Source organism: Lemur catta, chromosome 22 (genome assembly GCF_020740605.2).
Source record: "Lemur catta isolate mLemCat1 chromosome 22, mLemCat1.pri, whole genome shotgun sequence".
Taxonomy (NCBI): Eukaryota; Metazoa; Chordata; class Mammalia; order Primates; family Lemuridae; genus Lemur; species Lemur catta.
The window spans coordinates 31,235,224-31,260,677 of NC_059149.1; the positions used below are offsets into that span (position 1 = coordinate 31,235,224).

Consider the following 25,454-nt stretch of genomic DNA (forward strand, 5'->3'; position numbering starts at 1 on the left):
TGCCCCTCCGCGCCGGGCAGCGAGGGCGGGCATGCGCACTGGCCGATCGGCCGTTGCCTCGGTGACCCGGGCGGACTAGCCACGCCCACTGGCCCGGGAGGGAGCGCGGGGGAGGGGCGTCCCGGGGAGGGGGCAGCCGAGCGGGTGAGTCGGGGGCGACGTGAGGGGACCCGGAGACCCGGAGGCCTGGGCGAGGCCGGGGTCCAGCAGGGCCCGGGAGGGGCGGGGACCACGCCGGGAGGAGGGGACGGGGGGTGGGCAGGCCTGGTGGGGGCTGTGCCGGCCTGGGGGGCCTGGAGGGGCCTGGGGGGAGGGGCGGGCCTGATGGGGGCCTGGGGAGGGGCCTGGGGGGCGGGGCGGGCCCGGTCGGGGGCGGGCCCGAAGGGGCCTGGGGAGGGGCTGGCGTTGCAGGGACCCGCCTGGCCCGGGAGGGGCGCCCCGCCCGCCGCACGGTCCCGCCCGGCCCACGGGCCCGTGTCCCGCAGGAGCCGCAGGCCGAGCGCCCGGCGGCGGGGAGGGACGCGGAGCATGTGGAAGCTGAGCCGGGGCCGGGTGCTCCTGGACGAGCCCCCGGAGGAGGAGGACGGCCTGCGGGGGGAGCCGCCGCCCAGCGTCCCCGCGCCGGCGCAGGTGAGGGGCGCGAGTAGGTTGGGGGCGCGAGTAGGTGGGGGCGCGCAGGGGGCCCGGGGGCGCACAGGTGGGGCCGGGGGCGCGCAGGGGGGTTGCGAGCAGGTTGGGGGCGCGCAGGAGGGGCCAGGGGCGCGCAGGAGGGGCCGGGGACGCGCAGGGGGCGCCGGGGACGCACAGGGGGCCGGGGGCGCACAGGTGGGGCCGGGGGGCGAGCAGGTTGGGGGCGCGCAGGAGGGGCCAGGGGCGCGCAGGGGGGGCCGGGGACGCGCAGGGGGCGCCGGGGACGCGCAGGGGGCGCCGGGGACGCACAGGGGGCCCGGGGGCGCACAGGTGGGGCCGGGGGCGCGCAGGGGGGGGTGCGAGCAGGTTGGGGGCGCGCAGGAGGGGCCAGGGGCGCGCAGGAGGGCCCGGGGACGCACAGGGGGCCCGGGGGCGCGCAGGGGGGGCCGGGGGCGCGCAGGGGGGGCGCGAGCAGGTTGGGGGCGCGCAGGGGGGGCCGGGGGCGAGCAGGTTGGGGGCGCGCAGGAGGGGCCGGGGGCGCGGCCCGCGAGCAGCCGGAGTGCAGAGTCGGAACTTGCCCCGAGGCTCGTCGGGGCTCTGCCGTCGTGGCCGCTGTCGACCCCCCAGTTGGTAGACGGGGCACCCGGCGTCCTGGCCGGTGGCGAGGGCGTCCCCGCGGGGTGGGCTCGGGCCTGCGCGCCGCCCGCCAGCTGCTGCCCGGCCGCGGAGAAGGCCTGAATCCCCGGCCCTGCGACGGCCTGTCGGGGGGAAGGCGCTCCTGACGACCGCAGCAAAATGTTAAGTGGGCTAAATATTTGTTTGCCTAACCAGTATTTCCTTTTCTTTAAACCTGTGATTTTTCTGGGGGAAAAGGCAGAAGTCCTTTATACAGAAAGCTGCAGGGCATCGGCCGACAAGCGTAGAGATATGTTTGGTATGCCCAGAATTTTTTAATTAGGAAGACTCCCAGGTGGATCCTGTTTGCGTTACGTATGCCACCCCTGCCCCTTTGTCCCAGCGCAATATTCCTTTTCATGTGCAATGAAATTTAGGTCAGAAATCCAGCTTTTTTGTAAACGAGGGTCATAAAATTTATTTTTGTGTTAAATGTTTGGCAACTTTCTCCTCCTGCTGTTAGAGCTGTGTAGAAGGTACTGGTGTCTTCTCTCTGTCTTCTAAGAGATTGTTTCTTCTCCAGTTGGAGCAAAAAGAATATCTCTTAGGTGCTGAAGTTGGTTCATCTTGATGGACGTTTCTTACAGGAGTTAAATGCAGTTTCCAAATCACAGAAAGTGGAGTTGATTTCCTTAAGCATTTAAATATGGTTACTATCTGAACTTGTCTTTGAGAAATTACTTTCTGATAGTATTAGTGCTTAGCTACCTTTTATTTTTTAAATCTCAAAATTTCATGGTTACTCTTAATAGAAACTACCTTAATTATCATGATGGAATTTATGTGTGCTTACAGAGTTAACTGAAGGAGCTGGAAATGACTACTGTTGGTCAAACACGGGCAGTGTTGTTTGTGGACGGACTCTTGAAAATTGTAGATTGAGCTTTCCTGTGTTCTGTCCCCATTTCTCCTAATGAATCCTAAAAACCCAGTTTTTCTCTTAAGTTTTTATTTTGAAAAATTTCTAACATGCAGAACAGTGGGAAGACCAGGAGATTGGCACCAGGTGTCGTATCTTCCGCCTGGCTCAGTCGTTGGCAACGCATTTGTTGAGGCTCTTTGGTATTCTGTTCACAGAATTGTCATCTATCCCCTTTCTGTGTGTACTTTAAAAACAAACTTTATTTTAATAGGCTTTATGTTTTAGGTATCCAGTTTTAGGTACCCAGCAAATTTCCGGGGAAAGTGCGGAGTTCCCACTATGTCCCTTTCTCCTGCCCACCGTCAACATCCCCTCCCCGCCCCGTGTATTTGTTACAATCTGTGGACCAACCTTGGCACATTATCACCCAGAATCCATACTTGACAGTGAGGTCCACTCTTGATTTTTCACATTCTGTGGGTTTGGACAAAGGTACAGTGACCTGTACCCACCCCTACAAGGGACGTTGGATGCTGCTCGCACGTGGCGGGGGCAGGTGCCACAGGGGACACGGATGTGGAGACTGTGCTTCAACACGTCTCTTCCGTGCACAGTCCCCAGTCTGGGGACACTGGCCGGTGGGTGGGAAGCGGCCAGCCCTGTCTGATGTTCACCCCATAACTTTGTTTATTCTGCAGTAAACCACGTGTCACCTGCCTTCCCTCCCAGATAGTGCAACTTTACCTTGCATTTCTGGAAACGGTTAAGACCATCCACTTACCCTTTTGACATGCACACTCGGTATTCATTTCTAGAAGGTTTTTCCCTCTCATTTTCCTCTTGTAGGTTATTCCTCCCCAGGGACATCTGTTTGAAGCTCATTAACTAGAGACTGTTTCTCACATCTTATTCCCAGTAACTTCAATGGAAACACTGGGTAGTGGTCTAAATCCCAATAATTCTCCTTTCATGATGATGTCAGAAATGGAATCCCAGGGCCCCCTGCTAGGGCTTGCAGGTGGCAGGTGGACTGGACAACGCTGAAAGGGCAGAGATGGCAGATTCGGGGAAGGATTTGGGGGACCCCCCCCCGTGACCTCTGATAAGAATAACCTCTCTAGGGTCAGTCCCATAGCTTAAGGGCACCTTGTTCTTTTATGGGCAGCTTTATCTAATTGTGTTATCACAACCTATTTTAGGTAAAATATGATTACGACTAGTCTTCTGCTAAAACTGGATCACTCGGCAGCATCGATAAGCTGCTGTGACCGCACCGTGCAGCACTGCGGTCACTGCGGTCACAGGAGCAGAGTGTGGGCAGACTTAGCAGGGGACCCGGGGCTCTGCCAGCTATTCTGCATTTTAGCTCTGCAGTCACTGGAGTAGAAAACTGAGATCTATGGATTCACAGTGTCGAATCTGACGTTTCTCTTAACCTTTTGTTGGGTTCAGGGAGCAAGTTTCCGAGGGTGGGAAGAAGTGACTCCTCTGTTTAATACGGACGACCAGCAGCGGCTCCTGGAGCGGCGCGAGTCTCCCAAGTCCAGAGGGTGAGTCGGGCTGCGGCAGGGAAGGGTGGAGACGGAGACCTCCTTTCTAGTGTAAGGAAATAAGGGAAAGCCTGTCAGGATCGGCAGGTAACCTGTAAAAGATTTGAGAAAATAAATAGATTTAAACTGATATCGGAAAAATTTAAAAAGCACATTTAAAGTTGAAAATATGAATTCAGCGGCTGCCTGATGGTGTTACCAGTGGCTTGTTTGCTCTGTGGCGTGAAGAGTCGCTGGATCAGAGGATGATGCTTGGGGAGCCTACGGGGATGGATTTGCTTTTGTTTGGGGACCGCGGGGCCCCATCCGCTGTCTGCACTTCCGTGCCTGCCCCACCCCAGGCCTTCCTTCGCGGTGTCCAGCTGTAGGGACGGTGCAGACGGGCCCGGCTCTCAGAGGACCTGGAGCTCCTGCGCAGGCCGCTGACGGCAGCCTCTGCCCGTCCCTCTCCTCCGCCTCGGCCGCCTGTTCCTCTCTGTGGCCCCCAGGGCTCGGCTTTGGCTCGTATTGAGCAAATTACCTACTAAATTCCTGAGACGAGCTTGCTATATGAATAACCCTGTTGAAAACCTGTTTGATAAATGGAATAGTTTTCCCTTCTTATTTCTTAACCCGGACCCTGGATTTCCATGTGTGTGTTCTGCGCAGACGGGCGGTCAGCACCTGCCTCGTGAGTCCCCGACAAGCTCTTTTGTGACGACACTTTTGTGTCTCTTGTCTGAGAACCGGCTCTTTGGTTACGGATTGCCAAGGGGTGTCCTAAATTATGGTTTTTACGTGTTTCATTTACATGTAGTGACTAATTTTTCCTTATTTATCTTAATATTTGAAACCTTACACATAGATTTTTGTTGGATTTCCAAACACCTTAAAATTTTTTTTAGAAAGAAAAGTCAACACAACTTGGGGCCTAAGGTCATGGGCTCACCAACACTTCACTCTTTCATCTCCTATAGAACTAACGTACGATTAAAAGAAGAATTGAAGACAGAGAAGAAATCTGGATTTTGGGACAATTTGGTTTTAAAACAGAACGTACAGTCCAAAAAACCAGATGAGATTGAAGGTTGGGAGCCTCCAAAGCTTGCTCTGGAAGACGTGTCGGCTGACTTGGAGGACGCCTCGGGCGGCCGCTCGTCTCGGCCGGGCTGGGAGGAGGGTGCCAAGGGCTCTGCCAAGTACACCGCCCTGGCCGACGCCGCTGCCGGCTCCCGCTGGAGCCTCCGGTCGGCTGGCAGGCTGGTGAGCGTCCGCCGGCAGAGCAGAGGGCGGCTCACGGACAGCCGGGAGGAGGCAGAGTGAGGAGGCCGCAGCCGCCGTGCGCACTTCCGGGAGTTTGCTGCGCTGCGGCTTCTTGTTAGTATGGTTGAGCCGCTGAGTCCTTCCCGCACGGGGAAGGGGAGGTCGTCTACTGTTTGCCTGTGTCCCACACGCCTGTCTTCGCTGACTGGTGAGCTCACACCCACACTGTGATTCCTGGTCCCCTTGCTTGGGAGCGTCCCCCGCCACGGGCACATTCTGGAGAAACTAGGTGTGGATTTCTGATGCTGTCCTGTGGGACAGCACAAAACTATCTTCACGCCACCCTCAGCTGTAGTTCTCTGTCTCAGAGTCTCTGCCTTTCCCTTGCAGGTGATGCACATGTGACCATCTCATGTGTCACGTCCCATCCATGTCACAACACGCGAGGGTGTATCAGTTGTGTAGTTCTTTTCTTTTGCTAGAGAATTACAGTCTAGGAGGTAAGATGACTCTTCCAAAGGTTATGTTAAATTTTGTTTAACTTGGCAAATTAAACTTTTTATATTAAATTTAAAAATATCTAAACAAATAGTGGAATGGCAAAGGTTATATTTGAGCATAAAATGTCAGTATCTTAAGATGCATGTTCGACTCTTGCTGAGGGAGGAGTAGCCTCTTGCGTGCACACTGGATGGCAACAGTGGCTCTTTTGGGGGATTTTATTTTTACTTCTCTTGAACTTTATTTATTTTCTTTAAAAACTTTACTCTTTCTGTTTACGGATTAGCGAAGTGTGAATGAATTTGTCACTTGATAATCTTGTTTGGAAAACATTACCTTGCTCATTATAGAGTTAAAATCGTCCATGAAATACCAAGTGCCTCTTTTCTGTTGTCCCCATGTGCTTGGGTTTTCAAGTGAGAAACCACTTACTGTGAGTGATGTGAAATCCGTAGGAAGTTGTGTTTCCCCCACGATAACTGAAACCACTGACGTGAGAGCAGCTCTCGCTGTTTCTGTCTACTCTGCCTCTCGTCCTCGCCAGGGTGAGCCCACATGGTGTCGGGGCACCAGTCACCAGTCCCCTGGCAGAGTGGCTTGTATCAGCGGGCGGTGTGAGTATCTTACCTTAGGTAAAAGTGGTTTGAAAGAAAAGATGTCCTTTCCTTTGTTTGGGTTAAAAACAGTGCAAAAACCTCCAGTTACGTGGTGCATTCCCGTCATGTTAAAAACATATACATACGCCCCAAAAACCCTGTGCTCGAGTTGTTCCGTGTGCACTTGTGTGCTGTTCCGTGCACGTGGACGGTCCACTCGACGCTCCTGTGGGGTGACTGTCTGGCGGCAGAGCACGCCGTGGGGCAGCAGCCCGTCTGTGTCTGAGGGAACACGGTTACCTGCTCCACCCGTGTCCCGTCTGTGTGTCCATCTGTCATCCACGTCCACATCCATCCGCCATTCGCAGCTGTCTGCTGTCTGGTCCATCCGTCTCTTTTTTGTTGTTGAGACAGAGTCTCACTCTGTTGCCCGGGCTAGAGTGCCATGGCATCAGCCTCGCTCACAGCAGCCTCAAACTCCTGGGCTCAAGCGATCCTCCTGCCTCAGCCTCCTGAGTAGCTGGGACTACAGGCATGCGCCACCATGACCGGCTAATTTTTCTATATATTTTTAGCTGTCCATATAATTTCTTTCTATTTTTAGTAGAGACAGGGGTCTCACTCTTGCTCAGGCTGGTCTCGAACTCCTGAGCTCAAACAATCTGCCTGCCTCGGCCTCCCAGAGTGCAGGATTACAGGCGTGAGCCACCGCGCCCGGCCCATCCGTCTCTTCTTCATAGCCTTGAAAGGAGGACACGCTTTCAGCAGTAATTCCAGTTTGTATTAGAACCTTGATACTGTGGAGGTTTTCTTTGTTTCACAATGCAGAGGAAAGTCTATAATTTTAGCATAATAGCTACATTGAAGATTCCTAAGTTTCCTCAGGTAAATAGCTGGGTGTGTGGACTCCTGGAGAAGTGCCTGTGGGCGGCACAGACACGCACCACACGCGTGACTTACTCGAGTTTGGCCGCAGGGGTCAGTCCAGGCTGGTCCTTGGCGCCGTCTTGCTGCGCAGGGACGTGGACACGTGTTTGGGACGCTCAGGGGTGGGGGGTGCAGTGGTCCTGGCCTGTCGGGATGCCACGTGCCTGCCACTCACCTCCGTCCTGTGACTGTGATGCACAGTTAGCAAAATAGCTCTTCGTGCTGCTATTCTCAGAATGTGAAGACAAAGCCAGATTGGAATCAGAATATGCACTGTAAATCGAGTTTTTCTTACCTACAAAGACGAATATAAAAATCAGTGTTTTCTTCATTGTATCTGATTGAATTAAAATAACTATGTTTGTGGTTTTTAATGTAAATATTTATTGGTGTGCTTTGGGAGAAAAATGTGTTTTCCTGAAAGAACTTACCAAAGCCGATTTGCCGTCTTCACAAGTCAGCGGGGCTGGGCTGTGTGAGCCGCGGTTTCCCCGTGTGCTGAGCGTGGTCTCTGCTCTTCCTGCCGCGTTTCGTTGTTTCCGAACAGGAAAGGGGTCGGCTTCAGAGCAGGTAAGCTGCCTCCCTGACCCGGAGATCTGTAAGAGAATAACAGTACTGTTCTAACCTCTTTCATTATCGGTTTGCACAACTACTGGCATCTGCTCACAATGGCTTTAGTCACTTAGAGCTGACAGCACTTTCCTGACCTTTTAAACCTCACTTTAAAATGCGGTTAATACATGTACTTTTTCATAAATAAATGAACAATTTCATCCTACGTTTTCGAGCTGTATCTTTTGGGGGACTGCACTGCCGCACTGCACCACCGTGAGTGGCTGGGCGGCAGCGGGGCCACCCTGTCTGCTCTGGTCCCTCTGTCTTTGTCTCAGGAGTCGGGTCCTTGTGTGCGCTCCGCCCCTCGGTGTCCAGCTGAGAGGCGTGAACACGCTGGTGTAGGACATCTTACCGTAGCGTTTCTGTTTTACAAAGAGGACCGTCACTTAGCAACAAGTCTTTCTGGAAAGGAGTGGCCTGTTCCGGGAGGATGTTAACTTCCCTCAGGAGCTGGACGCCAGGCGTGGTGCCCCCGCGTCGTGTGGTTCCTGGGGGCAGACGCCGTGGGAGGAGGCGTGGAGCTGGGTCCCTGGACTGCCGCTCCGGCTGCTCCTCAGGGCCTCACCCGCGAGTTGGGTGCCCACGGACCTCCCACCACCTTCCCACTGGCCTGGGGACCCGTCTCACCTTCCTCTCTCTGTCTCACATCGACCCTGGGACCCTATCTCAGGTCACTCGTGGACCTGGCTGTCATCGTAGGTGAGGGGAACTGTGCCTGTCCTCTCTCCCCCAAATTGCTTTTAGCCAATTATTCATTTTCTGGTTTTTGTGGTAATTATTCAATTGATGTTTGAACAAAGACCAGTGCTATTCAGTCAGTTTTTTTTTTTTTAATTTTTTTTTCTGGAGACACAATCTCGTCCTTTTGCCCTGGCTAGAGTGCCGTGGCATCAGCCTAGCTCACAGCAACCTCAAACTCCTGGGCTCAAGCGATCCTCCTGCCTCAGCCTCCCCAGTAGCTGGGACTACAGGCATGCGCCACCATGCCCGGCTAATTTTTTCTATATATATTTTTAGCTGTCCAGATAGTTTCTATTTTTAGTAGAGACAGGGTCTCGCTCTTGCTCAGGCTGGTCTCGAACTCCTGACCTCGAGCGATCGTGCCGCCTTGGCCTCCCAGAGTGTTGGGGTGACAGGCGTGAGCCACCGCGCCCGGCCTGTTCAGTCAGCTTTGAAACTGGCCAGGACAGGTTTCCAACCTGAGATCGCTGTTTAACATCTCGCTCGCAGCAGCCACAGGTGGTTTCCAGGTGAACGACCACCTGAGTGCTGGCTGCTGCAGTTTCCTTCCTTTTTGGTAGAAACAGTTCTAGCCCTACGGACGGGAGGCAGCAGCACACTCTGAACAGGCTCGCGGCTGGCGGCTGAAACCCGGCGCTGCTGAGGACACGGCAGCCCTGGAATAATTCCTCGGGGACGATCTGTTGCTCCACGTACAAGCGTCTCTGGCCGGTGTGACCTGCGGCGAAGCACACGTGGGCAGGTCGAGCTGCAGTGGTGAGTGAGTCTCCGCCCGGCCGCTATTCTGTGATCCCAGAACTGTTGCTTATAACCGTGGATTTGAGCCCCGGCAATGAGCACTAAGTCAGGTTAGAGCAGGTTTGAGTGACGGGGCATGTTCCGGCTCCTCAAACCCTCCAGGGCTGCCCAGGCCACACCTCCCCGCACGGCTGGGCTGTCAGGGAAGCTGCAGGTGCAGCCCTCGACCCACCTATTTTAAGGAAAAGCTGTGCTGTTACCTGAGAGCCTCGACAGCCTGCCGCACAGGAAGAATCGGGGTGAAACGGCCCATTTCAGCTAATAGCAGGACAGCCACAAACTCGCTTTGTCAGTAGTTGAAAAGTGTCCAGTTTCTACTGAGACGACCTTCCAGTGTGTGAATAGGTTTGAGCTGTTCCGTAGTAAACAGTAGAGACGGCGCCCAGCAGGCCGAGCCCCGGGCATTTCTGTTTATAAAGTGGGTTATTCTCAGAGGACTCCGCAGAGAGGACAGTGAGGCTGGGAGGCTGCTGGTGACACTGTAGATACCAGACACTTCCGGGTTTTCCCCGTCGAAAGTTAGTCCCAAACACCCACAGCCAACGGCTCTCGCTGGTGTGGGTGGCCCTTGGAATCAAGGTTCCCTTGCTTGGTCTGTCCTAAGGTGACAAGAATGTCTGCACTGCCGGGGACACAGGACCACAGGTCTTCGTGGAGGGGTTCACGGCCACGTTCTAGCGGCTTGGCCTGTGGGCAGCCTGGCTCTGCCCCGCCTCCCGCCAGCCCTGCACCCACCGCGGGCTTGGCTGAGGGAAGTGTCCTGGGTGTGCCATCCCCGGGCACCTGAGCTGCTGGCTGCGGCCTGGGCTCTGTGGGCGGCTCCTCCTGTCCTGGGGGTCAACTTAATGCTCCTCCTGCAGAGGAGGCAAATGGTTTTCTAACAAGCTGTTTTCCTCTTCCCCAGGGCTGTATGTTCTAACAGTGCTTCCTGCCGAGTATCTGCTTCCTTGCTAGACTGAGGCTCCAAGAGGGCAGGGCCGCCCCGTCCTGGGAGCGCGCCACGCGGAGGGCCTTGCGTGGACGCGTGGCCAAGAACGTGCTCCAGGACGACGTGATGTTCACTGGGGTCACCAGAGCAGAGTCCAGCAACTAGCAGGTGACGGCTGGCGTCTGTCGCCTCGGCCCAGCCAGGCATCTCCCGGCCGGACTCGCCCCACGTGGCCCGTCACGGCCTCTGCTGAGAGCTCAGCCCCCGGGCTGGGGAGGACAGCCCGGCCCGCCTGGGCCTGCCGCAGAGGAGCCGCGCAGCCCCGGTCCCCGACGGGCCGCGAGTCCAGCCCTGCCCCCAACGCTGAGCTAATCCGAGGGTCATTTGCAGTGACAGCGCGTTTTCAGGTCTGACTTTCCGGCGTCCAGCGGGACCACGTGCCTTGACCACGCCGGCCACCGCGCCCACGACGGCCATCACGGCCACCGCGCCCATGGTGCTGACCACGCCCGTGACGCTGACCACATGTGCCAGTCACGCCCATCGCGCCGGCCACGCCCGTGACGCTGACCACGCCCATGACGCTGACCACGCCCATTATGCTAACATGTGCCGACCACGCCCACGGCACCGGCCACGCCCACGACGTGCCCTGCGTTCATCGCAAGCGGGGACGGCGCGCGTCCTTCGCCCTCCGCGGTTCCTGCCCCTTGACCCCGAGTCAGGGCAGGCCCGGCTTCGGCCGTTACTTTCCGGAACAGCCTGCGGCTGCCGCGCGGCGCCGGCTGGGAGCAGACGCTGGGGCGACCCCGGCGGCGGAGCAGGACCCGCTCTCCGCGGGAGGCGCCGTGAGCAGCCGCTGCCTTGTGTGAAGTGTTTTCCCGACGGCGCTGACCGGGGAGCCGAGGGCCGGGGAAGCGCCGGCGGCACCTGCCGACCTCGCTCCGCGCTCTGCGCCCGTCGTCCCGGGCAGTGTCCGCCGCCCCCCGGCCACCGCCTCGTGCTCCGCGCCCCGCCGGGGCTGACGAGAGCTCGGCTCGTGGGCGTCTCCGCCCACCTGGGCAAAGAAAGCCTGGAAGCCGATGTGAGGGGCCTGGCGGGACGCACGGTTCGTCTTACGGCCCCGACTTGGTGTCACTTGGCACGAAAGGCCCCTTCGCCGAAAGCTCCTGAGCAGCGTCCGGGTCCCGGTAGGATTGGCTGGACGGCAGCGAGGGTGGGCTGGTTTCCGCTCACGTCGCAAGTTCGTGGGCGATTCCGCGCGCTTTCCCCAGCACGGCCGCAAGGGAAGGAGCCGGACCAGGAGTGGAGCCGGGCAGCCCCGGCAGGGGGGCGCGCACGGCCTGGCAGGGGACCGTGGACTCGGGTTTCATCTCCCTGTCGTCGGCAGCCTGAACCTTGGCTTATTTATCGTCAGTACGTTGTACGTTTACTTCTGTGCCGACTCCTGAGAACGTGGGATTTAACGATGCGTTTATTATAAAAGCCCCTTATTTTCCTGACAATCTGTAGTTTTAAAAATACAAGATTGCCCGGTGCAGCTGGTCAGCGCACAGCGGCTGCCACGCGGCCACCGTCACCCTGGGGACACCGCAGGTCCCGCGGGAGCCGAGGGGCCCTTTGGCTTCCTGAGCCGAGGACGGCGGCGGCGCGGTAAGTGCATCTTGACTTGTGTGAAGACGAAGGGGTCACAGGTGACTTACCAATGTTTTTTAATCTTTCCGGAACATGTAAAAGTAAACAGGTTAGAAAGGGGCACCAACCTCACTCAAACGCCGAGTTCATGAGTCTGGTGTCTCCTGGGCCTGCCCGTCACCTTCATGCGCTGTGGGGACTTGGGAAAAATACGGCTGTCGCAGCGTCTGGAGCGTCTCCCCCGGCCCAGCTGTAGCCCGTGGACCCCGAATGTCCCCGCACTCTCCGCCCCAGGTGGGGGCCGTGGCCTCCCAGAAAACGGACCTAGTTTAGATTCAGGCAGTGACTCGGCAAAACGAGGGGCTGGGGCAGTGGGGGGGATAAACAAAGTCAGTCTGCTTCCTCCCAGGACTCAAACCGTTTTGATTAGATTAATCCATTTCAGTTCCCTGGGGTGGAAACTCCAGCTGGAACAGCCGGCTCTGTTTGAGGATTCAGATAGATTCCTGCAAAAACATCTCAGCTGAAAAACAAAAACAGAAGTCAGCAAAGCAAAACAAACAAAAACGTTAAGCACTTGTTATTTAAGTTGAGCAAAACCATGTAAGAATAACTAGATATTTAAACAGAATGACAAATGACATGGCTTAAACACGCTGTGGTGTTTGTGTTCCTCGCAAGGAAGCTCTGGAGAAGTCAGGACCCGCGGTGCTGCTGCTGTGTGTGCGTGTGGCCAGGCCCCGCTGTCCTCGTCACCTGGTGAGAGAACAGATGGCTGCAGCTCGAGGTCCTGCTGGTCCTCAAGGGAGGCACCGATGACATCCACCTGCGCCCCACGTGGCTCCCTCCTGCGAGGCTGGTACTGCTGTGCCCATTTTATGGATGGTCAAGGCGAGGTCGGTGGAGCGAGTTTACTGGAAGGTGCTGCAGGTGTAACGACATCGGACAGTGAGTTGAGCCGGAGGCCGGCTGAGGTGGAGGATAGACGGGGCACCTTCACTTAGTCGTTGGCTTCGACGCTGGGGTGTTTGCAAAGAACAATGCACAGTGTCCCAGTGTTAATGGAAAAAAAGCCAAACTCTGTATGTAAAATAATTTTAAAGAGATTTACTCTGAGCCAAATTTGAGGACCACCACCCGGAGCCACACCCAAGAGGCCTTGAGCAGGTGGACTCGCTGTGGCTGGGTTACAGTTTGGTTTTATACATTTCAGGGAGACAGGGGTTACAGGTAAAGTCATAAATCAATACGTGGGAATCATACATTGATTTGGCCTGAAAAGGTGGGCCATCTTGAGGGGGGGCTTACAAGTATAGGTGGGTTTGAAGATTCTTTGGCTTGTAATTGGTTTTTACATGAAGCTTTGTCTAGAGGCTTGCAATGTTTTAAGCTGCTGTTAATCAGAGATGAGCCACCAGGCATAGATTTGTCGTGTAAATTGAGGACCTGCAGGTCTGTCTTGCATACCCTTAGGCTTGTTAATGGGCTACAAAGGATGTTCGTAAGAAGGGGGGCGTGATGAGGCATGTCTGGCCTCCCTCCCCCTGGCAGGCAGTTTAGTTTTAGGCTATTCCTTTGGCCACGAGAGGTCCATTCAGTCAGCCAGTGGCGTGTGAGCCTTAAGGTTGTATTTTAGTTCACACCAGGGGCAGAGAATCCTCATGTAGAGAACCCAGGGACAACTCCGCTCACTAACAGCAAACTGCAAACAGAGCCCACGTCCTGCCAGGGTCTGGGGAGGGAGAGGCCGTGTATGCGCCGCTCGGTGCAGCCCAAGCCCTGGTGGGAGCTGTGGGGCTGGTCCTGGAAGGACAGCCTGGGACCCGGGCACTCCCCAGGGTGGGCCCCCACCTGTGACCCTGGCACTCCCCAGGGTGGGCCCCCACCTGTGACCCTGGCACTCCCCAGGGTGAGCCCCCACCTGATGGCTGGAGTTTGGATTCCTCCAGCGTGTTTTGAGGCCACTGGGCCCTGGGGAGGGTGTCATTCCACATGGGCTGTGGCGTGTCCCCACGTGCCCGTGTTGGTATGAGCATCTCTCTGGCAGGTCCGGGACTGGGCCTGGGCTGAGCAGAGCTGTGCTGTCCTGTGCCCTCCACTGGTGCACCCCCCCACCCTGCCCGCCCCCCAGAGCCGTCGCTCGGCTGGCGCATCCTCACCCGGCATCGAGGTCAGGCCTGGGGCTCCCTTGGCTGGGGGCTTGGTGCCAGCTGCATGACTGTCCCCATCCTGCAGGCCTCGTCCCGGCTCCGTGTGCAGCCCTCCCCCCCCCACCTGCCACCCAGTGCCAGGAGCCAGAGGGAGGGTCTCCCGCATTCCAGACTCAGGCTCCTTCTGGAAGTGTCTTTATTTCTTCCAGACCTTGGCCCAGAGTAGCAGACAGGGGGCAGATGTGCATCCTACGGGCCACGGTCCCCAGGGTCATAGGTCCCAGGTGACACTGAGGGCCAGGCCAGGTGGGGAGGACCCCTGCCCACCAGCCGCCGCGCCTCCAGGAAGGAGCGTCTGAGCAGAAACCAGGGCTGAGCAGGAGGCTCTAGAAACAGAAAAGGACAGTTGTGCTCGGCATTTCCTGTCTCTCTCCCCGCAGGCCTCTCTGCGAACGCCCTGCCCGTGTACGTTAGACACGGGGCGGCTGGTCTGTGCCTCTGGAGCCCCGGTTCCTGGGTTTCCCACGACTGTTGTTGCCTGGGCACCCTCCGTGCTGCTGTGCACTCAGTACTTGCTCGGTCAGTTCACTTAGAAAATTACAGAGGAGGGTGGGGGCTGAGGACAAGGGGGGGGCGGCCCCCAGCCCTTCAAGCAGGGGCCGGAGACGCCAGGGCAGCTGGGGGTTGTCCTTCCACCTTGGCCCCCCTCGAGCCAGGGCACGCTGAGCCCCCACCTGCCCTGCTGGGTGTCTGGGGGCTTCACACCCGCCGCCTCGCCGCATCCTGTTCATCTGTTCACTTTCCTCCTCTCCCCCTGCTTGCCGGTCTCCACCCTGTGGCTGCAGAATCTGCTCCTGGGACGGCCTGTGTGTGGACCCGGCAGATACCGAGTGTAGACTGGGTGAGGGAAGGCACCGGCCAGTTGAAGAAGCATGTGGACCTGGGGGGTATAAACCCTGGTTCTAAGGCCTGGAGAGGACCAGCACCCTCCCGTCACACGGACAGCAGAGCTGGCGGCATCTCTGCTCCTGGCGTGGCACAGCCCCCCGAGTAGCCGGGTCCGCCCAGCAGCCCCTCAGGGCCAGGCCAGGCAGACACAGGTGCAGCTTTGTTCTCTGCGTGGCGTGTGGGTTGGACTGAAGGACAAGGTCTTGTCATCGGGGAGGCGGGAGCCACTCTGGGGCCTGAGCAGGAGAACTAGTGGATTTGAGAGTTCCGGGAGACAGTTCTATGGCAACAACGTACCTTTAGGGATCTGGCCTATGCCTTACTGTGTAAAATGAGTGAACAGGTATGGTAACATGTTAATTAGGTGACACCCTGAATTAGCCAGTCTTACGCAGGTTTTTTTCTTTTAAAAGGCTTGTACCTGGAATTTACTTTTTAACTCTACCAGCTTCCCAGGGTCATGGGTGCCTTCACCCGGCCCTGCAGTCCGACTTTATCCTGAGGCCCAGGACGGTGGAGGGGGGGGCAGGGGGATGTCTTCTTGGCCTGTAGCTTCTAAGAACAGATGCCGAGCTGCCAGAGCTGAACGTCAAACACAGGTGTTTTCCCGGACCTTTTCCTGAGATTCTGTCTGCCCACTTCTCTGGCCCCCAGAATGTGATATCCGTTTTGTCTAGGAGGAGCACATCCTGAATGAAAGAGTTATTCTAATTTTAACAGCCGGAAATGCCAAACTCAGAGGTGAACAAGAAAGTGCATCTCCCAGCAAAGCCGGATGCATCTGGGGAATGTTTGACAATTGCAACGGTGACTTCCCCCTCAGGGGCTCTGGGCCAGGACAGCCGGGTCACAGCTTTTGTTTTCACCCCCTGAAGCATGTCCCATCCCTGAGCCCTGCAGGGACAGCAGATGATGAAAGAGGAACGAACTACACTTAAACCTGTAATTGGTGATTAATTCTCATAATTCATCTGGCATATTTCGTTCTGGCTTATTTTGAGGGAGGCACAAGCATTTCATTTTTAAAAATCTTATTACAAAAAAATAACATCTATGTAAAAGCGGCAAGAACAGTCCAATGGACACCCTGAAACTCAGTTATGGAGACTGAGCAATTGCTGGTCTGTCCTGGTTTGCGTGGCAGGCCCAAGTTCAGCGAGCCACTTAAAAGCATGTGTTTCTGAGAAGCTGCTCCCTGCGTGAGGACGATGCCATGAACACGCCAACACGGTAATTCTCCACCTCATCTAGTACCCATATTTCATAAATTTTCCTAATTGCCTGGAAAATGTCTTTTGGCTGCTTTTATTTTTTCCACAAACCAGGACCCAGGTAAGAGCCGTGCATGGCTGTTCTGTCTCCCAAGTCTTGTGACTCTGGAAACGGAAGCCTGTCCGCCCCCCACCACCCCATTTGTCCTGAAGCTTAACTATTCTCCCATCTGTGCGGCTCCTGTGAAGGAGAAGTTAGATCTAAAGGCCCTGTCATGTCTTGGTGGCAGGGACACCTCTTGGGGGCCGCAGGCCAGGAGCTGATTGTCCAGGGCGTCCACCACCCATGACACTGGAATGGGGCTCGGGTGGTGACGACTCCACTTTAACCTGGTGGCCTTTATTCCTCAGGTGTCTCCCAGCTGCGTCCTCTCCAGGGCTGTCCCGCGTGCTCCTGCCCTCTGCCCTGACAGGTGTCCCCGCACAGCCTCTGCGTCCAGCCCGTCTGGCAGCTCAGGAAAGTCGTCACAGGTACGACCCTGTCATTTCCCACAGAAGTGATGAGTTTCACGCTAGGCACTCGTCAGAGCGCTGCAGTGGAACCAGATGCCCCTGCCTTCAGACCAGAGGACACGGGACAGCCGGCTGCCCCCTGTGCAGAGTCCCCACGACAGGGAATCCTGTGTCACAGCCGTCGCCGGGCTGAGGAGGAGGAAGGCCAGCTCCCGCTGGGAGGGGCCACAGAGCTCTGCTCTCTTCCCTGCCAAGACGTGACTTTGGGACCTCTGGCTCCACAACTGTGAAAGTAAGTCACTCAGACTTAAGCTGCTGGAATGTTAAGTTATCCTAAGCCCCCCACCCCCCCACGGAGTAGGAGAGTTGCCTTGGGGTGTGGTGACGGCCACCACACCGCTGCCGTGTGCGCCCCGGCCTCATAGGGGGAGTGCTGTCACCCGCCCCCCATGTGTGTGGGTGTCTCCTACCTGGCAAAGTCCCCCTGCCGTGACCTCGGAGGAGGCTGGTGCCAGCCAAGGGCGCAGGCGAGATACCTGCTGGTCCTGAGGGCCTGTCCGTGTCATGCACAGAAAAGCTAGCTGACCGAAACGCCACTGTGTCGCAACAGGACCCTGAGTTTTTGAGGGAAACGTGGTTTGGGGAGAAGCCCACCTGCAGCTTTCTGCACCCGCCGTGGCTCAGTGAACACCGGACAGTCGGGCCCTGGCTCTCGCCCCGTCAGGGCCAGCAGCTGTGTTTCCTCCCCGGTGGCCCTCGGGGAAGGCGAAAGCCCAGACTGCCAAGTGGGTGTCACCTTCGTGAGGCATGCCACAACCGCAGGGCTGGGATGCCCCCTGCCCTCGCGCTGGGTCTGGGTCAGTGTGTCTCCTGCTAACCCTGTCCTTGGTGGCCGTGTTCTCGCCGGGGTCTGCAAACGGCTTCCCCTCCCACAGGTGTGTCCTTCTCAGCACAGTGACTGTCCTGTACCTAAGGCTGTCGACCTCGATGGATAAACCTACGTATTTAGAAATTAATGTCTCAGCATGGCTTTTCATAGTTGCAAGTAAGATATTTTCATTTAGTGATAAAGGTTGTATAGAATTTTACTTTTCAGAACAAGAGATATTGATCCTTTTGGCACTGTTTCTGTGTAACTAATTTTCTTAAGAAGTCAAAGTTCATGTGAAGAGTTTTATGAAAAAATAAACTGTAATTTAAAAAATCACATACATTTTCAAGAAAGCCGAACAAGTCTGGAGGTGATGAGAAATACCCTTTGCTGTGAGTTTTCTTTTTGAGGTGTGATTTGTTTTTCCTTTAGAGACGAACCTCGTCTCCCTGGAGAGGCTGGAACTGATGCTGTAGGGCAGAGGATGGTGGCAAAGATCCTGTTCTGCGAGTGGTCTTCAAAGCACAGGAAGCCAGCTTCCCTGGGGACGCAGATGGGGCGGTTCCCTCTGGCAAGGAGACCCACAACTCACTGCTCACGGTTTCTGGGGAGGGGAGTATTCTATTTGGGAATATGTTACATAGTTTCAAAAAGCAATATAAGAGAAAGTATTGGAAAGATACATGAAATCTTGAAGTAGAATTATGGGTAACATTTTTTGTTTTAGCTTTTTAAAAATATTACTTTTGCAATCAGAAAGAGTAACAAGTACAAAAAGCTAATATTATGTAACTTTGTAAATGGAAAATGTCAATCTATACAAAGGAGGCAAAAGTGCAAATCAGGGTTGGCAAACTAGAGCCGTCTGGCCCATCTGTTTCTGCACAGCCTACAAGAATAATTTGTGCATTTTTAAATGGAGAAAAAAGATTTCATGGCATTAAAAGTATATGAAATTCAAATGTCAGTGTCCACAGAGTTTGGAACATGTCCGCGTGCGCTCACGTGCACAGATGACCTGGGGCTACGGCAGAGGTGAGTGGTGGTGAGAGAGACCATGTCCGGCAAAGCCAAAAACATTCGCCGTCCGCCCCCTTTACACAGACAGTGGGCTCGCTGCCCGGCACACGCTCTATGTGCACCTACCTGTCCAGCCTCAGTAATTCACACTCCTCGTCCAGTCTTGTTTCAGCGATAGTTGCCCTCAGCCCAACAGATTATGATGAAATAACTCCCAGACATGCTGTAATTTTACCTTCATACTGTTAAGACACACATCACGCACCCAGCATCAGCTCTGAGCTACATGACGCAGACCGCTCTGCGGCAACTGGCCAGGCTGTGCTGCCCCACTGTCCGCTGGGGCTGGCAGACAGGGCAGCCGCGAGCCCCACACAGCTGGGCCTCAGACTACACAGAACTCCCAGCAACAGCAGCATACATTTTCCTCAAGTGCAAATGGAACTTCTTGCAAAACAGACAATATGAAACAATTGTCGCGTGATCCAGCAGTTCCACTTCGGGGCACACGCCCCCAGAGGAGGAAGCAGGGTCTGTGAGAGACACCTGTGTGCCCACGCTCACGGCGTCAGTCACGACGGCCACGCCTGTGCCCATCCACGAGCGAACGGGTGAGCAAAGCACGGCACACACGTAAATCACGGGAGATTACTGAGTTCTGACACACGCTGTGACGTGCAAGAACTTTGAGGACATACAGTTAGAGGAACGCGCCAGACAGGGGACAGTCCCCGCTGGCTCCACTCAGGAGGCCCTACAGTGGCCACAGTCACAGACAGAGCAGGACGGAGTGGCCAGGGCTGAGGGACGGGGACAGGGAGGGGAAGTTCATGGGGACGGAGTTTCAGTTTACAAGATAAAAACGTACAACAATGTAAAGATGCCTCTAAACTGTACACTGGTGAGAATAAATGTCACTACAATGAAAAAACATTTTAATGACATTAGAATTATCTACAGAGTTAGATTAAAAAAAGCCACTTGCCTTCATTTGTGTAGGTTTTTCAAATAACTATCAAATAAAAATGAAATTCCATGCAAAAACTGCACCAGTGTGGTGTCTCTCCTGTCTGATACCTTTTTACTGTGCCTTATCGAGAGCATTTCCTTGGGGACCCGCCACCCTCAGGGAGACCCGGCTGGGGGTGGGGTGTGACGGTGGTGGCACGAGGCTCCGCCCACCAGGCACATCTCTATTCTCCACCAACCGGCGAGTCCCTGTTCCCTGGGCACATGACCCACGGGGCTGGATCAAGGACGGTGCCCAGGGGAGTGACCTCATGGCGGATCCCTTCGTCCACAGTGACTGAGGCTGCAGGCCCAGGGCCACTGCCCGGAACAGCAGTTCCTGGACTTGAGTCAGCTCTTCCCTGCGGGAACCTGAGAGGCAGGACCACATCCGGGAGCAGTGGTGCTCAGTCACCACTGGCTCTTGGGGACACTGCCCTCCGGTGGCAAGGGTCTGCCTCCTCTGGGCAGAGACAGGCAGGGACACGGAGCAAGGCCTGTGTGAGCGAGGGCAGGAAATGCAAGTGCAGGGAAGCTGAGGACAGGCAGAAGTTGGCACTCTCCCTCAGGGCGGCTGGGCGGCTGGCGCACGTCCGCTGTGTGTGGGGCCGCCTGAGTCCTTGCTTGTCTTCCCATGTGCCGCGCGTCTGCTGGCTGTCCCACCAGGTGGCACTTGCCGCTGCAGTAGGTGGGGCCCAAAGGGAGGGGAATGGAACCCGGCAGGTGCAAGCACGCCGTGGTGGAGGGCGCTTACAGTCACGTGTCCTGTGGCTCTCGGGGGCATCGTCACTCCTGATACTGGCAGAACGGACTGCGCCGCGGTCCGTTTACCTGCTAGGTGAGGCCTTCGCAGGGAAGAGAACGCGTCAGGCATCTCTGGAAAAACAGCCTTACCCTGTTAGAGGCAATGAGGAATTTCCAAAAGGGAAGATGAGAGACTACACTGACCTCCTCCTCAGTGACTTCAAATCTATCAAACGTTTAAAAAATTAACAAGAAGCCTTCAGAAACTCTTCCAAAAAACAGAAGATGAGGCAACACTTTCCAAGCTCATCCTATGAGGCAGTTTTTACCTCGACACCTAGACCAGACAGAGGTCACACAAGGCGGGTCCTGGAACCGTTCCCTGCAGACACCGAGGGTCACCTGAGCCCGCAAACCAAATCCAACAACTCAAAGCATCAGACACACGACCGAGTGGCTTCAGCCCAGGGAGGCAAGGTTGGCTCCACATACAAACGTCGGTCCATGTAATAACCCCACATCCACAGGCCACGCAATCTTCTCGAGAGATGCAAAAACGCATCTGACAAAATCCACCACCGTTTCATGATAAAGACACTCAGCAAACGAGCAGCAGAAGAGAGCCTCCTCGACCTGGTACAGCGTCTCCATGGAAGCCCATGGGTAACACCAGCTGGTGGCGGAAGACCGAACGCTTTCCCGGGGCCGGGACCAGACAGGGATGCCCACTCCTGCCTCTGCTACTCGACAGTGGGCCGGAGGCTCCAGCCAGGGAAGGAGGCAGGAAAGGGAAGCAGCCAGCACCTAACCTGAGGAAGAAGCAAAACTGTCTAGTCACAGATGCACGAGTTTGTTTATAGCAAATCACGAGGACTCTACAAAATACTATGAGGGCTGACGAACTATTTCAGCAAGGGTCCAGGATCCTAAAATCTTTTGAGGCTCTGATTATAAAAGCAGCAATTAAGGCAGAAACTGGGCATAGATCCTTACAGTTTTCCATGAAGTGGTCAGTTTTCCACGTACAGCCCTGTGCAGATGTGCACAGTGTGCACTCGGATAATGGCACATCCCTGGCAAACCACTAACGCTAAAGAGCTGCCCTGGGTCTGCTGCCAAGACACAGCTGCTAGTCCTTCTGACCCGACTCAACAGATGAGGTGAGAAACATGCCCTTTCCACTCTCGACACAGGCCAAGGAAGCTGCGACTGGAGGCCAACACCAGCTTCCGGGCAGCGGGACTGGGAATGAGGTGGCATCTCGAGAGCCTGCTACCGCCAAGCCAGGATCAAGGGCGTGTGAAGCTTCCTGCCTGGTCTCGGGCTCTCGGTGCCCTGAAATCTCCACTTTGTTGCGAATCTGTGCATCAAAACTGTAGTTTAATCCTGCAGGGAGTGGCACCTCCGCTTCGGGCAGACCCTCTGACAGAGTTTACGTTCAAATATGACATCCAGAAGTGTAAACTTACACCTCCTCTTATCTCTGGTGTTGTCTGATTTACTATAACTGATCAAAACCATCTTTACTCTGTCTCTGTCTACACCCTCCGAGAACCCTCTGATGTGCGTGGGCCGCCTGCCCAGCCCCCAGGGCACCCCTGCCTCAGTGGTGCCAATGTGACTGACGGTTTGGGCTGGCAGCACCCCCACCTGTGAAAACAAGCCAATTTCATGCGACTGCTGGAAGCCTCTCCCCTACACCATCAATGCTGACATTTTTTTCCTGAGCAGGTATTGCTTGATTTATACAAGTTAAATGCACGTACCTGTGATTCTAGAGCACAGCCGAATAGCGTTGAGACCATTAAAAGGTATATGACCAACTGGGAGAAAGAACCACAACTTTAAAGATTAATGTCCTTTTAAGAAGAAATTCACATGAAAAAGACCAACACCACAAAGGAAAACAGGCAAAGAACACATATTAATTTACCAAAAACAAAACAAATGGCCAGTAAATACACAAAAATGTTCAGCCTCACAATAAAGCACACATCCAATTCTCCACTTACTGAAATACCACCAACGGAAACAACATCCGTGCCTCAGGGATCATGGAAACTCAACACGCTCCCTCTGAGAAAGGTCACGACAGTTGCTTTTCTCACTAGCAATCTGGAAACGTATATTAAAAGCCTTAAACGTTTGACTCATCGTGTTGCTTCTGCGTCTGGCTTGTCACAAGGAGGTGTCACATGCACGAACGTTTGTGTGCAGCGATGCTTGTCACACAGTCACCGATGCTGGGAGCAGTCGGGAGCTGCCCAAATGCTGTGAGGAGGAAGTGCCATCTGGTGATGCTACGTGCCCAACAGAAACTGTATTTCCAAATAAATATTGAAGATACAGGTAAATGCCTCTAAAAAGCGGGCTGGTTATGAAATGAAGACGGCACGTGGCACGTTTGGGGTTTCACGGAAACTCTTACTCCCCTGTCCGGCAGGGCAGCCCCGGCACCGTGCTGTGGGCAAACTCAGCTGACAAAGCGGCAGCGGGTTCTCAGCCGTTCCTGTCAGTTCGGCACAGAATGTGGTGCTGAAAAATGAAAATCTCTGATTTGCATTTATTAATATATAAAATTACAAATTTTAATACACTCAGAAGAAAAAAATGTAAAGGAAGTGGAAATGATTGGCTTGGGTCCCTTGACCCGACCACACTGAAAATGCACATTTCCCCCCGGGGTGCCGAGCCGGTGTGGCCCGCTCTTCTCAGCCTGCCCGGTAACCCCCGGGCAGTAACACTGGGGGTGACTTTTGTTTTCTTTCATAGACCTTTATTTTCAAAATTTTCTAAAGTGAACATGCATTATTTTAAAACAATCTTTTAAAGACTTGAATGAAATCAAAATCACTATGTTTTCCAGTAAGCTGCAAAACTGACAAAGGTAAATGGGGTAAATGTGACTTACTCCTGTCTGCGAAGGGCGTGTAGACCGCGGGGGCTGCTCCCGGCTCCGTCGGGGCACCCGCCCGTCTGCGTGGGTACGGCACAGTGCAGGCGTGAGGGCCCTGCCCGGCCTTGTCCGACCCGCGTCGGGCACAGCACACGGTTCACAGCTGCCCCCGCCGCCAGTCGGAACCTGCCAGCACTTCCCTACATTCGTTTTGTATTCAAAGAGGACTCACTTGGGCACAGCCAATGCAGTTAAAATACGTTTTAAGAAAAAATAAATATTCTGCACAATGTATTTACAAGGATCAACTGTCTAGTCCCCCACTCCGATTACTATAAAATGGGGAAACTATAATTCGACAATGGAGCAGCAGGTTCTGGAAGGCCGTCTGCGTCAGTTCTGCACGGAATGGGGGGTTGAAAATCCAAAATCATCTTTGAACCATATATACAAATATGAAAAACTGCTCAGAAAAAATCCTAATCTGCTCAGAAGAAAAGTTTTTACAGACCGAAGTAGAAATGATTCTGTGGGCCGGACCCCCAGAGACGCACGCGCACAACCATGCCCCCCCCACCAGCCCAGAGTGCACGAGGAGCCCCCACAGGACCGGGACGGCCCCGGGGGACGGCAGGCGACGGCAGGCGCAGGGGCAGCCTCAGAACTTGAAGAGGTCGATGAAGTGCTGCGGGGACACCGGCGTGAAGCAGCTGTCGGGGTCGGCCGCGGTGCAGGGGTGTCCCGAGTCCTGTGGGAGGGAGAGGGTCAGGGTTAGGGCCTGGCCACCACTGCCACCGCACTTCTGGGGACGTCTCAGCCCTGGGCCGACCCCGGGCCCTGCCTCAGTCGCGGGGGTGACTGGGGCTGAGGAGCAGGCAGTGTCTGGGTGGAGGCTCCCGTGGAATTCCAGGGCTGAGTCCGGCCCAGTCAGAGGAGCTGCCCGAGAACCTGCACGGCCACAAGGGAAACCACGGGGCTCTTTCTGCCCTCTGCTCCCAGCTCACTCGGCTTCTCGGGGTCACGTCTGCCCATCACTCATCCCCGAACGGGTTGGAGCCTCCTCCCACAGGCTAGAGTGGAGACCGGCACCGTGAGGGCACGTGGCACTGACCGGCGCCTGCCCTGGGTGTGCCAGGGAGCTGGCGCACTCACACCTCCCGGAGATGCAGGGGTGTGTTTGATAAGGGGAACGAAGGAGGAAAAATAAGCCTTGTGGAAGAAGCTGACAAACCCTCAGGAGGCCGAGAGAGGCCGTGCACGGCCCACGCTGGGTCGCTGCAGCGCAGGCCCTGGGGCGAGGCGTGGTGGGGGTCTTTTTCTCCAAGTGTTGTGGGCACGCCCAGAGTCTCTCTCATCACCCAGGCACTGGGCCGTGGGATATGTCATGAAACTCTCTGTTGAGTGACCAGAGGGGCAGCTGAGACCTGCCTCGAGGTCCCGGGACTCGGCTCGAGTCAGGAAGAGCTGGGACAGGGCCAGGCGGTGGCAAGGACGACACGCTCAGACAACACAACACACGGGGCACGCGGTGAAACACGGAGGTACCTTGAACAGTAAAGCAAGATGGTAGTCCTTTGAGATTGTGAAGAGAGAACCAGGAGGGAATGCAGTGAAGGGAGAAAAAAAGGAGAAATTAAGATTAGAAAAGCGTCGCACTGCGCTGAGGCGTTGAGGCTCCACGCATGCTATTTGGGAACGTAACTGCAAACTGGGCCAAGTCTGGGCACACAGGGCTTAGAGGCAAGAACTCACGGCCCCTCAGGGCACCGGGACCCACCTGCTCCCAGGCAGGTGGGGACAGTCTCTCAGCTGACAGCTCGAGAGGGTGCCGGGCTAAGTCACCTTCAAACCTCCTCACTGAACGATAAACAAACACATACAGCGATGCTGACACTTCCACATACTGTTTGCGCTGGGAAGGCGATGACAGGCTTTGGGGGAAAGTCCTTTGTTCCTTCTTAACGTCCTGAGGGTCCACTCTGTGCTACCTTGCCCAGGATCCGCGTGGAGGCCGCCCTGGGTGAGCCCACAGCCCCGGGACGGCCCAGCCAGGCAGCGTGTCCCCCACCCCCGCCCAGAGACTAGGCCAGCCGGTCAGTGCTGCTCCTGCGGAAGCTGCTCACAGCAAGGCCGGGCCGCCAGACCCGCGGCGCCTCCCCTGGGGTCCGGCTCTGGCTCTGCTCCCAGCGGCCACACGGCCTGCAGGGGAGACGTCGGGGCCTAGTCCTTGGATCTGAAATACCGTGTCCTCACTCTGCCTCCCTGACCCCTGATCCACAGACTGAGGCGAGGGCGGCACAGCTGGGAGACCACCCCTCCCCGCCCCCGGCACGGAGACGGCTTTCAGCGACCCTCACTCTTTCGGTGACCCTACTGGTCCCACCCAGACTGTG

The 25,454-nt window shown here is 55.8% G+C and overlaps 2 protein-coding genes and 2 long non-coding RNA genes across 10 annotated transcripts in view; 2 read left to right on the forward strand and 2 right to left on the reverse strand.

The window, feature by feature from the left end:
* Positions 1-441: 441 nt before the first annotated feature.
* On the forward strand, positions 442-5,830 carry LOC123626701 (testis development related protein). The gene is made up of 3 exons (XM_045535933.1): positions 442-630; positions 3,620-3,717; positions 4,674-5,830. Exons 1-3 carry the CDS (start codon positions 529-531, stop codon positions 5,017-5,019), a joined length of 546 nt encoding a protein of 181 aa, XP_045391889.1. The 5' UTR covers positions 442-528; the 3' UTR covers positions 5,020-5,830.
* Positions 3,020-8,435, reverse strand: LOC123626703. Of its 2 annotated transcripts, none has more exons than XR_006730976.1 (2): positions 7,415-8,435; positions 3,020-3,763 (listed from the first exon to the last, which is right to left on the reverse strand). It is a non-coding gene; the product is annotated as an uncharacterized LOC123626703 (long non-coding RNA). The 2 variants fall into 2 exon arrangements; XR_006730977.1 differs by having other exon boundaries at positions 3,020-3,809.
* Positions 8,436-14,156: 5,721 nt separating this feature from the next.
* On the forward strand, positions 14,157-18,355 carry LOC123626702. Of its 2 annotated transcripts, XR_006730975.1 has the most exons (4): positions 14,157-14,429; positions 14,696-16,814; positions 17,458-17,567; positions 17,826-18,355. It is a non-coding gene; the product is annotated as an uncharacterized LOC123626702 (long non-coding RNA). The 2 variants fall into 2 exon arrangements; XR_006730974.1 differs by having other exon boundaries at positions 14,157-16,814.
* A 4,116-nt stretch (positions 18,356-22,471) lies between these two features.
* FBXO25 (F-box protein 25) overlaps positions 22,472-25,454 on the reverse strand; it is a 37,598-nt gene continuing 34,615 nt past the window's right edge. For 4 of the 5 annotated variants that reach the window (XM_045535928.1, XM_045535931.1, XM_045535930.1 and 1 more), the window contains exon 10: positions 22,474-23,809. In XM_045535928.1, coding sequence (XP_045391884.1) covers positions 23,720-23,809 — 90 coding nt within the window. In that variant the 3' untranslated portion in view covers positions 22,474-23,719. Of the gene's footprint in view, positions 23,810-25,454 lie in introns of all 5 variants that reach the window. The other variant, XM_045535932.1, reaches the window with a different exon arrangement.

What these genes read in the sequence shown, in the direction of transcription:
- LOC123626701 (XM_045535933.1), top strand. Translation starts at nt 529, where the DNA reads ATGTGGAAGCTGAGCCGGGGCCGGGTGCTCCTGGACGAGCCCCCGGAG. An exon ending in GCGTCCCCGCGCCGGCGCAG is followed by an intron (nt 631 to 3,619) that starts GTGAGGGGCGCG and finishes TGTTGGGTTCAG; the next exon opens with GGAGCAAGTTTCCGAGGGTG. An exon ending in GAGTCTCCCAAGTCCAGAGG is followed by an intron (nt 3,718 to 4,673) that starts GTGAGTCGGGCT and finishes CATCTCCTATAG; the next exon opens with AACTAACGTACGATTAAAAG.